The sequence below is a fragment of the Panthera tigris genome, chromosome A1 (genome assembly GCF_018350195.1).
Source record: "Panthera tigris isolate Pti1 chromosome A1, P.tigris_Pti1_mat1.1, whole genome shotgun sequence".
Taxonomy (NCBI): Eukaryota; Metazoa; Chordata; class Mammalia; order Carnivora; family Felidae; genus Panthera; species Panthera tigris.
Window position 1 is genome coordinate 126,225,769 of NC_056660.1, and position 15,680 is coordinate 126,241,448.

Consider the following 15,680-nt stretch of genomic DNA (forward strand, 5'->3'; position numbering starts at 1 on the left):
ATGATTAAACTAGTGAGAAAGTAACAGAAAGGCATCCCTATGAGATGAGCAGTAGTAGGCTGGGAAATTCCCTTACAAATTAGAAGTTGGCTGAGAAGCTATAGAGCTGTAGGGCTCCTGGAGGTTGAAGAGAATAAGGGAAATAGATGCTCCTGGAGGCATACAAGCTTCCAGAATTAAGAATGGGACTGCTGTTAAGATCTGTTCACTGGGTGAGGAAGAACAAATCCTATGCTCTTTGACACCCCACTCTTCCCATATAAAGCTCAAATCATACCCTAGGAGAGAATTGCTTTTTTGCATCACAGAAACATATTTTAAGGACTGTTTTTCAGAACATTGTGACTAGCCAAAGTCCATTCTCTACAACAGCAGGTTGAACTCCTAGGAAATTACTTGCATACCCAAAACAGGGAAGAAGGGGTAATGATTGAGAAAGTTGATTGGTTTGTTTACAGCTCTCCAATCATAAATTATTCCATGCAGAATTCATTCATCTATGTGTAAAATATGAAAAACGTTTCATCATCTTTTGCTTCATAATATGAAACAGAAGCAGAAAATAACATAAACCTTCTCTGTATATGTTTATGGAGGAGATAAAATAGAAAAATATATGGTGTTGTGGGTTTTTTTTGTTTTGGCTTTGGTTTTACCTAATAACAGATTTTTTGATAACTGTGATCTAATACTGGTAAGGCTTTCTTAATTGCCATTTGTAGAGTAACCATGGTGACAAGCATATTGCTTCTGATTCCATTAACCTTGTTGAGATTAACCATAAATCCCAAAGGATCTTTTGCAGTGACTCAGAAATAAATCATCTTTTCACATGTATGTTATTTGGTGACAGCCACGTTCTTTAAATGTGTCTCTAACCAACAAAGAAATAAGACAGCCTCTAATGAGGTGATTAAAAATCCATCTCCCAAATAAAAAACTTTACAAAATACAGCAAATGACCAAAAAAGTAAACACATGGAAATTACACGTAAAAGAGGATTTATTCAACAAATGTGTGTCATATTCCAGCAGACATACAAGAGGAAGACCATTTTATCCCAGTTAGAAATTTACCTATGTATGACCTCGACCTCTGGAATGGAGACAAAATTTGATATACTTTAATTAAAAAGATTTGCAATTATTTAGAATATAGAAGTCAGAAAGGATGAGTTGGAGCTGCATTTGGGAAGAGGGACAGCTGGTTGCCTAACCTAGGACTAATAGTGTATTGTATTTGTAGAGTTGTTTACAACTTTGAAAGGATGACCCCACCCCACCTAAAACCACATTTGTCCTGCAGCAGCCACAGAGAATGAGTACAAAATGTGTTAGGCTCATTTTATAGATGAAGATATTGAGACTAAAGAATGCAGAATGATTTCCCCAGACTCAGTTAGTATTAGAGCTTTCTTTTAAATTGGTTGAACAAATTGGTAGGATTCTGAGTTGGGAGACATGGAAGTTGGATTAACATCCCAACATTCTTCTGACCTTAATTCATATTATGTCTTAATGAAATAAGTGCAAGTCAGGGTCTTTCTTAACTCATGGGGCTTATACTTCATCTGCAAATTTTCTTCAGTTAAGGGAGTACTCGGAGCTCATTTCAACCTTTGTCTTCATACATAAATACCAAGAAAACAATGGCATTTTACAGAATCTAAGATACACAATTTTTGTATGTTAACATCTTTGAAATTGGAATATGTCTTATAATCAGTGGCTTCTTACAGTCACTGTGCAACAGTAGCAAAGATGAATTTCATTGCCTGAACATGTGCTAACTTAGTCATAGCTGCTTTTATTGTCATTACCTCAAGTGAGTAGCAGAAAGGGCTATAAATTTAATGTGAATGCTCATGTTGGAGTAATGACCATCATTTCATTTTTTCTTGAAAAGCAACAAGCTACAGGACTTAAGAAGGAAAGTTAACAACAAACAGTTGGGTTCATTGACTTTAGTATTGAAATAGTTATAGAATGATTATTATGTACTAAGGAAAGCAACTGAAGATCTGAAAATTGCTAAAATCCTCAGAATACATAAAAGAAATCTCAGAGCAATAAGAAGCTGATGTGAATGAGAAATGTGTCTAGCAAGACTGTTGTGAAAGCATTGTGTCATAGTTTCATTGCTACTTAGTTTTGTTCTTGGCCATCCATCAAATCTTCATTGCATAATTCATAGCACCTTGGATTCTATGATATGTGGTAATTCATAAATCAATCCGCATGATTCTGATCCCCTCTAGCTGGTGACTGGAGTTTGCCTAAAGCTACTCTGTTGGTGGTAGACATCATCAGTAAGTCCACAGTAGTCAAACCAAAGCCACACATTGGGTATTTGCACCCCTGATTCCAATGATAAGATTAACCAGTTCTGATGGCAAATAAATCTTCTGTTCATCAGAGTACAAATACCCCAGACCATAATTTTAATTGGTTAAAAAAAGAAAATGGTTTCTATCAGCTATTGAAGGTTTTTAGATAAAGGTTTTAAATAATTTCCTAGTAACTAAAAAAAAATAACATTATTCCCTTGACAATTTAGGATATTGGGGAGGTTACATTAAAATATTAGTAAAAAAGGGAAAGGGAATGGTTTTGATACAATTATGGCTATAAATACGTTTTTACAAATAGGGAATGGTAAATGTTGTGTTTGCATAAATGTATAGCTTGTCACAGTAGCCTAAGACCCCATGGGTTATTAAATCAGCAGAGATGAGACACTCATACATGTTGAATGATAGAAGTACACATTCCATCAACATGGCTTCAGAGTACAAATCAGCCAAGTTGTTTCTTCACTTTCACAAAGGTATACCCTGGTTAAGTTTATGCAAACAGGGTTGCAGAGGATGGTTGCCTAAGTTAGGAGTGCTAAATTTCTTCAAGTGAGCATTTGTCCCCTGTAAACTCAGAAAGCCATATCCTTTATATCCTAGCCTCAACCCCGTCCTTACCAAAAGACACTCTCCTGTGACTCCCCTATCACTAACCTCATTCTGGTTATTTGATTTCTAGCTATGTGCCAGGATAACTTTCTCTATTTGGTTCCTAACTGTATGCCAGGATAACCTTGTCTGTTCATATAAGGGCTCTCTCCCTTGAGCCTTTCCAGGCATAGCCAAGGCCAAGCCTTGACCAATAAGACCTATATGAGTGGAGGGATAACTTAAAAAATACCTGAGGAAATCCAATTAGATTTGAGTTCCTTTGAAAGAACCTGTGGAATTTTTTTGTAAAACTATGTTAGCCCTTGAAATTTCGTGTGTGTTCATATATAGCATGCATTTTTACTCCTTAATTCACTATGAATTTATCATTTTTCATAGACCACAAACGTAAGTTGAGGTGAGAGAAAATTAGAGTTTTGAATGCTTGCTTTTATTTTCCCAGTTTATAGATGTATGCTGAATCTCCTGTTGCTAGCAGGGAATTGATTATTAACTTAGGTATCACTATTAGAAAGGTCATGTCTCCAGATTTTTCTGATAAAATATACTTAACTTCTGAGACGTTCACATGGGACACAGCCATTTTAATCTCATTTGAAAACTTGTACTTGGTTCAGGGGAATGCTCTGAAATAAAACAGTATCTGCCTTGTAGCTCTAATCATTATTCTCATAAGGGAGAAATAGTGATCACATCTCACTGGAAGATGACCTGCTAGAGTTTACTATTTGCTTTTACTCTCTTTACAAGTTGAGAACAGACTGTCACATTTCCTATTTAATAATCCTGAAAGACTTGACCGTTGCTAAGCAGAAACATTTCTAAGCTTTTCTTTTTGACATTTTACTTTCTTTTAAACTTCTTTTAAACTTTCATCGTTTGTTTTTCAGTGTTTTAGTATCTCTTTCCTGACCACCCACTGAGTGCTAGGTCTTTTCCACATATCTTAGATTGTTGTTCTCAAATAAAAACATGACCAGCAGGAAGGGAGGAGTAAAGAACGTGGCTTCCTTTCATCTTTTTCTCTAAAATGACAACAAGCACACAAGAATTTCACTTCTCAAAATAAGTAGCATGGTTACATGGTTAAGAGCATAGGCTTGAAAGCTATACTAACCTGGTTTTGATTTCCTCATCTGACACTTAACTAGCTGGCTGTTCTTGGGATAATCTCAGTGGTAAAATGGGGAGGATAATAATATCCCTCTGATTCTGAGGATTAAATTCATGTCACCTATCTGACCTATTTAGGACTATACCTGCAAATATGAACTATCACAATTCTATCTCAATTTCAAAATCAGAAGTTGGCTGTGTTCATCATGATCCATACTAGAAACTTATTCAGAATTCTGGATATCCTGCTTATAACTTAAACTACCAGCCCATTATATTGTAATTTTTATATTAACCTGGAATTTTTCTCTGTAAAATGTAAAGCATGAGTATATTAGTTGTTAGGATCCACTTTTAAAAATTAACATTATCGGGGCACCTGATTGACTCAGTAGACTGAGCATCTGACTTCAGCTCAGGTCACCATCTCACAGCTCCTGAGTTTGAGCCCTGTGTCTGTCTCTGTGCTGACCACTCAGAGCCTGGAGCCTGCTTCGGATTCTGTGTCCCCATCTCTCTCTGCCCCTCCCACACTCACACTCTGTCTCTCTCTCTCTCAAAAATAAATAAACATTAAAAAAAATTAATATTTAGAAATTAACATTATCCCCATATTTCCTAGGCCCTAATTGTCCTAGCTCTTTACATTGTTGTAATAAGGGAAAATGACTTTTTTCGTGTGATGGACTGACCAACCATTTTGGGTTTCCTGGAACTGAGGAGTTTCTAGGAACATGAGATTTTTACTGCAAAAACTGAGAACATGGTGAGCAAACCAGGATGGTTGGCTGCTCAGAGTATAAAGATATTAGGTAGAGGTAGAAGGAAGAAATAGTAGTAATGTTAATATCACCAAATAAAACAGAATTATTATTTTAAGTTTATGTATTTTGAGAGAGAGAAAGCACACATGAGCAGGGGAGGGGCAGAGAGGGAAAATCCCAAGCAGGCTCCATACTGTCAGTGCAGAGCCTGACATGGGGCTCAAACCCACAAACCTCAAGATCAAGACCTGAGCCGAAATCAAGAGTCAGACACTTAAGTGACTAAGACACCCAGGCACCCCCAAAACAGAATTCTTAATACAACACCATTGTTCCCTGGATTTTTGATTCAGTCAGTCTCTAAGTATCTGAAGGATGAAATTGCACTGAACTAATTTATTCTAAATGTCAGGCATTTGGGCTTCATATTTTGCTATTATCCTCATCTGTAGGACATATTCCTTCTCTTTCATTTTATGTTGTTCTCTCCTCTGATCATTTTTTTTTTTTGCCTGTTCTTTTTAGGTCAACTCAAATTAAAACATACTCTTGGGATAATGCCCAGGTTATCCTGGTTGGGAACAAATGTGACATGGAAGATGAGCGGGTCATCTCAACGGAGAGAGGCCAACATTTAGGAGAACAGCTTGGTAAGTGATAAATTCACACACACACACGCACACGCACATACACACACACACACACACACACACACACACACACAAACCAGAGGTTGGTAATTATTTGTAACACTGCACAGAGTAACCACTAATTGCTAGGGTGGGTGTAATGAAAAGACTGTCAACTTTGAATGGAAACCAACATATCCTTGGTAAGTAAGAAGTGGATCTCCTCCCACTTTCTCTGGCACTGTTAGAATCCAAGCATAATAACAAAAGCAAAATAGCCAGAATGTTGATCTAGTACAAGGTATTCAAATTCTTTTTCATGAGAAACACAGTTTAAGCCTTGCCTGCTATTTTTTTGTTGCTATTTTTTTCCTCCATATGCAACATTTTGTGTTGAGTGAGCACTTTATTATAATGTGTGATTATTGTCTGGTTTCTACTTGAGTTCAGAAGCACAAATAGGTCATATTATTGATAGTGGTTCTGGAGACATCACTGACAACTTGTTGCTGTTAAAAATGTCTTTGAGATTCCATCTCCTCATCTCTCAAGAATGAGTATCATGACCCAGGCCTACTTTACCAAGTTTTTGTAGATAAAACCAAGGTAAAAAATAGAAACTAGCTTTAGAAGTCACAAAGCCATTTTAAACACAAAACAGTGTGTCTTGAGAGAAAAATACTTGAGTGAGTAGGGTAGAGTTTTGGTGCACAGCAGGGACTCGTGACTGATTTTTCAGCTCAAGGCATTTTATACTGAGCACCTGTTATATGTCCTGCCCTATGCCAAATAGCACAGGGAATACAAAAATGTATGATTCACAGTCCCTGGGCTCAAGTTGCTTTCAGTCAAGCGGGAAAACTGGAGATACGCATAGAAAAGCAGAAACAGCAAGACAATAAAAACAGGATAATTAACTAGGAGGTATACACCAAAGGGAAAGCAACAGGGGGAAGGAGGCAGATCAGGAGAGGGGTGCCAGGGGGTATGGGAGCAAAGTAGGACAGCAGGCAGATAAAACTCAAAGCAGACAGGACACCTGTAGAGAAAGTGTGTGGAATTGAGCAGAACAGCTACAAAGAAATGATTGATGAGAGGACATAGAGATCATATGGGTTCAATGCCAAGATAAGGCCTGAATGGACCCTAAAGGAGGACAGAATATGAAAAACATAAAGGGGAGAGGAAACGTTATGAATAAAGGGCACAATGGAGCAAAGACATTTAGAGAATGAGTAAAAAAAGTTAGAACCTAGCATAATATTATGGAAGTGGAGAGTGGATTTGGGAAACAATTCAAGCCCTAAAGCAAAAGAGCTGGAATTTTTTTTTTATTATTCCTTTCCCTCTTCCTTCCCCTTCCCCTCTCCCTCTTCCTCCTTACACAACAGAAAACTTGGAGGTATTCTTAGTAGACTCTGGCTCTCCAGCCTTTTTGGCCAGTACCTACAGTAAAAAACATGTTTAATCAAGCAACCCAGTGCATATGTATGTACAGAGAAAGAATGAAACAGAAGTTTCACAAAGTATATTTACCCTCAGTAGATGAGATTCACTCTGATTTTTCTATCCTCTTCTGTTTCTCCTTTTATCTTTTAATAGTGGTCTCAACCCACTATTGATTTTAGGACCTAGTGATGGGCCTCAACCTACAATTTGAAAAGCACTGCTATCAAGGGGTGCTTTGGGAGTATTCAGCTGATACTGGGCAGCACAGATTAGAAAAGCAGAGAGCCTCTCATTGGGTCACTTTATCATGTGGTAATCTCATAAAAGAACTATGAGAAATCCAGTCTGAGAGCTTGAATATTTCTTCATGAGATCAGTGCTCTCATCAGTGGCCCTAAAGGCCATTACCCCATGGCCACAAGAATCCTTCTATCAATGTTTGTGGAGCTGCCCATGAGAAAGTCACATAGCTGACGTCTTGTCTCTCTGTGGTTGCTCTTGAGCCTTTATCATTTCATTCAGAGGGGCTCTCCCATTCTATCACTTTAACAGTGTTTTTTTTTTTTTCTTAAGTCTGAAAACTTGGCACTCTCTTTAATCCCCTCAAGCACTTCAAGAAGTTAGGGGTGGAGAATAGGAGGTCTCCAAGAGAGAAGGGAAACCTAGGAGAGGCTTAGCAGGGTGGTTTCTTGAAACCCTCTCTTCTCACCCTTTATTTTCTTCACTTGTCAGGCATATGCCACATTGAGGGCAGGGGAACTGCTCCACAGATAGAAAGTGCCTCTATATATTAACCTGAAAATTGTTTGGTTCAAACAAAAATATATTGAAGCCAAGTACTGTTTAATGTTAGGAGTACAAAAGAGCCTGGTAACTGCATAAATTCTTTACTACTCTAATAAAGTAGTAATTTTACTGGGTAATTTACTTGGGTGTTCCAAAGTAAATTACTTGGGTGTAATTTACTTGGGTGTTCCAAAGTAAATTACTTGGGTGTAATTTACTTGGGTGTTCCAAAGAGCAGGTTATGGAAGGAAGCATTAGAATGATGGGAATGCAGGGTGCCTGGGTGGCTCAGCCCTCGAAGCATCTGATTCTGGATTCCAGCTTAGGTCATAGTCTCACAGTTTCTGAGATCAAGCCCCACATAGGGCTCTGCACTGACAGTGTGGAGTCTTCTTGGGTTTCTCTCTCTCCCTATCTCTCTGCCGCTTCCCCACTCATGTGCATTTTCTCCCTCTCTCTCTCAAACTAAATAAACATTAAAACAAAAAAATAATGATGGGTATGCATCAAGAGGGTGACCTTTATTAGAACGCCTATGACTGGCATCAACATAACCCCTTTCATATAATACAGAGATGTAGGAAAGTTCCTGAAATTGTGAGGCAGAAATGTTTTACACTCCTGTGCAAATGGTTTCTAATTGACTTTTTTTTTTTTTGCTATTTAATATAACCCATCAGTTGTCATAGCAACCAACACTTGTACATTCTTAGAGAGTCATTTACCTCCTTTAATGTGGCTTGTTCTGATGACTGCACACACTTCGACAAATGATCATGAGAGATCATTTGTATGGAAATAAAACCACTCTCACAATCTAAATTATTTTAAAGGTTTTTGCTTTATTTTTAAAAAGTACTAGTAAATCTCCAGAATACTCTCACATAGACACAGAGATTGGGCACTTCTTTTTACTTGTCATTTCCACATTTTGGTGGATGGTTGGAAATAACTGTTCCATCAGTCTGGTTACAATTAATTCTTCATTGTGGACGGTTAAACCCATGTAACATTTGCTAACCCTGATGAGGGTACTTGAAGGAACTCAGTTGTAGCTAAGGTATTTAAAATCTGTGTATGGCTGCTGCCCTTGTTAATGCAGTTTAGTTCACCAGACCTCTACTAAGTGTTTACAGTGTGTCACCTGTTAGGAATACCATACCCTACCTTCCAGGAGTAAACATAGTAGTACCTGAGACAAAGTATACAGACAGCATTTTTCTGGCTTTCTCTTTCCTGACTGTTCCACTTGGCCCTGTTGGGTATGCCCTCGTTGTAGAACTTGGCCTTCTTTCCTTCCATCCCACGTTGCCCTCCGTTCTCCTCCCTCCCGAGTCATACTTTCTGTTTTCTTGGAAGACCCCTCCTCTTTCTGCTACTTGCACTTTGGCTTTCCTTCTTGGGCTCACCATTCTTCATTATCTCCATGTTCCCTTAGATGTTCCTATCCACTTCCATGGTTAGACATACAGACCATGAAAAACAAATCTTTTTTTTTTTTTTAATTTTAATTCCAGTAGAGTTAACACACAGGGTTTTATTAGGTTTAGGTATACAATGTAGTGATTTAACACTTCCATACCTTACCCAGGCTCATCACAAGTACATTCCTTAACCCCATCACCTGTATCATTGTTCCCTGCCTGCCTTCTAGTAACCATCAGTTTGTTCTCTATAGTAAGAATGGGTTTCTTGGTTTGTCTTTTTTCTCTCTTTTTTTTCTTCACTTTTTTGTTTCATTTCTTAAATTCCACCTATGAGTGAAATCACGTGGTATTTCTTGTTCTCTGACTTACTTCACTTAGCATAATACACTCTAGCTCCATCCATGTCATTGCCAATGGCAAGATTTCATTCTTTTTCATGGCTGAATAACATTCCTGTGTGTGTGTGTGTGTGTGTGTGTGTGTGTGTGTGTGTGTGTGTCCCATCTTCTTTATCCATTCATCAATTGATAGACATTTGGGATGCTTAAAAAATTTGGCTATTGTAAATGCTGCTATAAACATAAGAGGGAATACAAGCCTTTGATTTAGTGTTTTTGTATTTTTTAGGTAAACACCAGTAGTGCAATTACTAGAAAAAAGTTGCATTTCTAACTTTTGAGGAACCACCATACTTCTTCCACAGTGGCTATGTCAGCTTGCATTCCCACCAACAGTGACAATGAAATCTGGTTCTAGCCCTGACCGCTCCCTTGAGCTGTAGATTCCTCTATCTACCCCCATAGCTGTGCTTCTTATTTAGGGTGGTCCTGTAACCATCTGCAGCTAAATTGTCTGAGCTTCTTTTTCAAGTGCACATTGTCAACCCTCTCAAGCCTGTTGCAGTAGAGTTTCTAAAGTGGAAGCCCAGAATCTAAATTTTTAAGAAGCACCCTCTGAATTTCACACAACAGAATCACATTTTAGAATGAGGGCTTAGATAGTGGCAAGTTTTCGGAGAGAGTAGAGAATTGCTCCTAGAGCTTTACAATATCTTATAGCTGATTCTCTTCTTCTAATGCACGTTTTCAACATTTACTACAGATGCATGTAACTATAACAATATATGGGAATGTTTTAGATTTGTATTTAGTTTAAATAACATTTATAATATGCCAATAATCTAAATAAATGTACAATATAACTTAAAATTTGAAGGTAAAACTTAAGTTAGAAAAAATAGAAATAAATTTTTTCTAAAATGGAAGTCACTTAACTAGAAATAAGAACAAATAAATTTATAGAGGGGAAGGGATTTGTATTGCTTTGAAATTATAGACGAAAGAATATTTGAACTATTTTTATAAGCCCTGGCAGGGCAGAAAGTACAGAAATTCTGAAGTTTGCCAAAAATGTAGTCAAAGAAACAAAGACTGAAGATAAATTAAAATTGAGAGAAGTGATTATTTTTTATAAATAATTTGTAAGGATCCAGTTTTGAAATGTTTCTAATTTGGATTAATATTTATTCCTAAAGCAAATAATAGATACTTATTCCCTATTACTCTGCATTCAAGTAGTTGTCATGATATTATGTGCATGCATTCCTAAATTCCAGACCCTTCCTCTGTATATTTTCCCTTGTCTAGTACAGAGACCCCATGAGGATTTCTGACAACTATAAAATATGTTAACACTTGGCCACTTTTCCAATCTGAAATAATTTCCCTACCATTTTACCAGTGTAATGACTTACTTTGTTTTGGTTATTCATCTGACATATATTTATTAAACACTGACAGTGACATCAGGGAGTCATAAAATATGTATCTTTTCTGTTAGGAAGCTGAACATGTGTTCTGTATATCAGAAATATAATTAATATCTTGAGTACATAAATTAAACAGCTGGAAAACATCAAAACAAGTGCAATTTGAAGGGTGGAGGAGGGACATGGAATTGTATGAGTCGATAGTTGCTTCTGTTTTAGGAATGTGAAGACCGACAAAACTCATTCTGTCTATACTATGAAGCACACTGATTCCATAAAGACTAGCTTAACTGATCCCTTCAAGGGAATAATCTGTTGAGGCAGAAAGAGGTAAATTAAAGACAAAGAGAAAAGGATACTCTTTCACATCATAAAGACTATACTAAAGGAACTGTTTCTTGTTGTAGTACAGACAGGATATATAATTACTTCTTAAAAGGTCTAGATAAATCAAGGCAGCCAGATTCACTATGTCTGAAAGTGTTTGGACTCTCTGTGGACATTTCTATCCTATCAAGGTTAAAAATTTGGGCGCATTGACCATACTACCTCACATGCCTTGATATTACTGGTGGAGACAAGTTAACTGAGATGAATGGAACATCATTGTAACTCAGCCAGGAAAGTCTGCCTTTTTGGGTTTTAGTGATTATTCTTCAGATTCCTGCTGAACCTGGGGTCCCTAACTTGAAAATTCTTATTCCGGGTTTCTGTAATCTGCTCTGTTCCTATGAATCTTTTAGCACAAACCACCCTAGTCTTTGGCTGCCAACCCAGAGAAGAGAAAGCAAGGCAATGATTATAATGTGAAATTATGTTATCCTGGGAAACCATGAACTTTTGGATCCATGTGGTCTGACCCTGAGCAGCCAGATTCTCTTCATATGTTTTTCATTGGACATAATTATAATAATAGCATTATACCTTCCCTGACCTCTAAACTCACTCCTGAGTCATTGTATCCTTAGTACAACTTTGAGGTACAGAATACGTCTTAACTGAATTCAGTTTTCTGTTTTACAGTCCAGGTGGAAATTAGTTCCTATATAACTAGTAAGTTGATTTAAACTCTGTTCTTGGATGCCACAGTCTTCCAGTGATCTACAGACTTCTAGTGGAAGATGCCAGAAAATGACTACATCATTAATTAAGGATAAATTCTCTTAAATGCAATCTTATCCAAATACATAACTTCTCTTTTCAACAAATGCCAGTCTTTTGGAGTCTCCTCCAAAATTAGTTTATTAGTTAATTAAAACTAGAAAACTCTTTAACCATTCTGTGCTTTCTTTTTCTTAGTACCTTTAGAATTTCTTAGTACCTTTAGAACACCAATTTAGAGCATCTGTATTCAAGACCACTTAAGGAAGTTCTCTTCTAAATAATGAAAAATCAAAAAATTGTAGAGTGTGCTATTATCTTGATGGTTTTATGCCCTGAGCCATATCAGACTGCTCTGAGATTGGGAATAACAGATGAATTAACTCAGAAGTCACAGGTGGGCCTCAGAACACTGATAGGATCTCTTTCTTTCTCAGCCATTCAAGTCACATAAAAGCAAAGCAGGGAGAGGGAAATAAATCTAGAAGGAAGATTGGATCCAGAGTAAGGATTCTGAAAAAAAATCCCAGTACTCGAGCCATATTCAGGCCAATTAGTTGGAATCTCTAAAATGGGACCCAAAGTATTTTTAAATTATTTTTGTTGAAGTATAATTGACATATAACATCATATTAGTTTCAGGAGTAAAATATAATGATTTGATATATATGAATGATATATATATATCATATATATATATGTATATATATACATATATATGTATATATGTATATATACATATATATCATATATATATGATATAATGAATGATATATATATATTGCAAAATGTATATATATTTTGTATATATATATATTGCAAAATGTATATATATTGCAAAATATATATATATATTGCAAAAATATATATGTATATATATTGCAAAATGATCACAATAATTTGAGGTAACCTGTTACCATACTTAGAAATTTTTTTTCTTGTGATGAGAACTTGTAAGATCTACTCTCAAAACAAGTTTTAAATAAAAAATACAGTATCATTAACTAAAGTCGCCATGCTATACATTATATTTCTGTGAGTGAATTATTGTATTACTGGAGATTTTTATATTTTGTCCCCCTTCACCCATTTTGTCCACCCCTGACTCTGAGCCTTTGATAGCCATCAATCTGTTCTCGGTATCTTTGTGCTTCATTTTTTTTTTAAATTGAAGTATAGTTGACATGTAATATTACCTTAATTTCAGGTGTGCAACATAGTGATTCCATAATTACATACACTACAAAATACTCACCATGGTAAGTGTAGTTATTATCTGTCATCATATAAAGTTATTACAATACTACTGACTTTATTCCCTATGCTGTACTTTTTATTCCATCATTAATTTATTTTAAAACTGGAAGTTTGTACTTTTTAAGTCCCTTTCATGTATTTCACCTCTCCCCATCCTCCCAGCTCTTACAGCCATCAATTCTCTATATTTATTTGTCTGTTTCTGTTTTGTTGTTGCTTGTTTTATTTTTTATGCTCCACATATAAGTGAAATCATATATGTGATTTCACTGACTTATGTCACTTAGCATAATATCCCCTAGGTCCAGCCAAACTGTGATAAATGGCAAGATTTCATTTTTTATGGCTGAGTAATATTTCATTGTGTATATACCACATCTTCTTTATTCATTTGTCAGTGGACACAGTTGCTTTCATATCTTAACTATTATAAATAATGCTTCAATAAACATGGGGTGCATATATCTTTTCAAATTAGTATTTTTGTTTTCTTTGGATAAATACCCAGAGGTGGAATTAGGTATCACACACTACTTCTGTTTTTAGTTTTTTGAGAAACCTTATTACTGTTTCCATAGGGGCCCTACCAGTTTACATTCCCACCAACAGTACCCTAAGGTTGCCTTCTCTTCTTGTCCTAGACAACACTTGTTATTTCTTGTCTTTTTGATACTAGCTATTCTGATAGCTGTGAGGTAATACCTCAGTGTGGTTTTGATTTGCATTTCCCTGGGGATTAGTGATGCACATCTTTTCATGTGTCTGTTGGCCTTCCATATGTCTTCTTTGAAAAAAGGCCTCTAGATGTGTGTTAAATTAGATGAGTACCCCTCAGACTGATCCTTCGTGTTTAGCCAATGAGCCTCTTTCATATAAAGTTTGGGTGTCTCTCAATTGGCTATCTCTGCATTAGGCCCTGGGATGTAGGTCTGTGTGCAAGCCCTTTAAGAGCTTTTTCTCACTTTACTACAATGTTGTAGGTATCATGGATGCAAGCCCCATTCATTTTCAAAGCCAGATATTCTGGAGGGCTTGTCTCTCAGGCACAGGTCATAAAATTTTGATACCGTATGTGGGGTTTAAATCGTGTGCCCCTCAATGAGAAGCTTTGGGTTTTGAGTGCCTTCCTCATGGTAGATTGCTAAGCCAGGAATTAAATTTAGGTCAAGATTGTACCCCAGCTTCTCCTACCCACTTTGATGTGGCCATTTTCCTGTTCACCCAGTGAGTAGGAATCGCTCAGCTGCTTTTTAGATTTTTGTTCCAGAGGATTGTTCCATATGTAGCTGTAGACTCATTATGTCTGTGGGAGGTGAGGTCAGTATTCACCTGTGTTACCATCTTGACCCAGAACCTAACTATACTTTATTTAAGTCTCAGGTTATTCTAACACATGGTCATGATTGAGACCAGTGATGTACAGGGAAAACCAACAAACCAAACACACACACACGCACACACACACACACACACACACACACACACACACACCACAGATTACTCCAGAACTAGCAGAAGGAAGTTGTGCCAAGTGATGCTTTTCATGGTTGGCAACCATGCTTCTCTGCCTCAGGAACCCAGTCCACAAAGTTGGCTTCCTACTGACCACCTCATGTGCCACCGTAGTCTGGCCTCCTGTGGCCCATAGTTATAACATTTTTAAGAAGGTTTTGTTGTTAAAAATAGGAGTGTGAAGTTATAGAACAGTGCATAATTAGTGGGTCCAGTGAGAATTTAGCAAAATCTGCTTGGGATTGCAGTTAAACTGAATGTGCTGTAGATTCTCATCCTAAACTGTAGTAGGGTCACATTAAGAATTTATTTCTTTGGGGAGGGGTGATAGGAGATAAATGCTTTGTTGGGTAAGTTGGGAATTCATTACAGCATTTTATGCACTCATTCAGTATTACTGAACACCACCTACTGGTCAAGCACTGAGACCAAACCAACAGTATGACCAAACTCCAGCCTCCCAAGCAGATTCTAGTCTAGTGAGGGACACATACACAAAGACTTTTAAAAGACAATATATATTGCCATAATATAGATGTTGACTCAGTGTTAGAAGAGCTTGTAAGGTAGATACTCCCTCTCTGAAGACTCTGGAAATGGTGGAATTGAGGAGATGATGTTTGAACCAAGCCTTAAAGTATAAATAGGATTGAGTAGGTCGACAGATGATTGTCCTTCTAGGCAGAAGAAGCAGATCTGGAGAGATCTAAAGCTTGGAAAGCTAGCACATTATGAAGAGCCTTGTTTGTAGGGCTGAGTAAGTGAGTTTTGTCTTACAAATTCTGAATAACTGTGCTATGTTTTAAACAATGTGGTGACAAGATCACATTTCACTTTAGACCATTTACTCTGGCAGTGTTCCTAAAATTAAGATGTTTAAGATCAGCTGGGGTACAAAAAGAAAA

At 36.9% G+C, this 15,680-nt stretch overlaps 1 protein-coding gene across 1 annotated transcript in view; it reads left to right on the top strand.

Moving 5' to 3' along the window:
* The window catches only part of RAB3C (RAB3C, member RAS oncogene family), a 259,615-nt gene that overhangs the window by 211,270 nt on the left and 32,665 nt on the right, over positions 1-15,680 (top strand). The window contains exon 3 of the mRNA XM_042959193.1: positions 5,372-5,496. Coding sequence (XP_042815127.1) covers positions 5,372-5,496 — 125 coding nt within the window. The remainder of the gene's footprint in view (positions 1-5,371; positions 5,497-15,680) is intronic.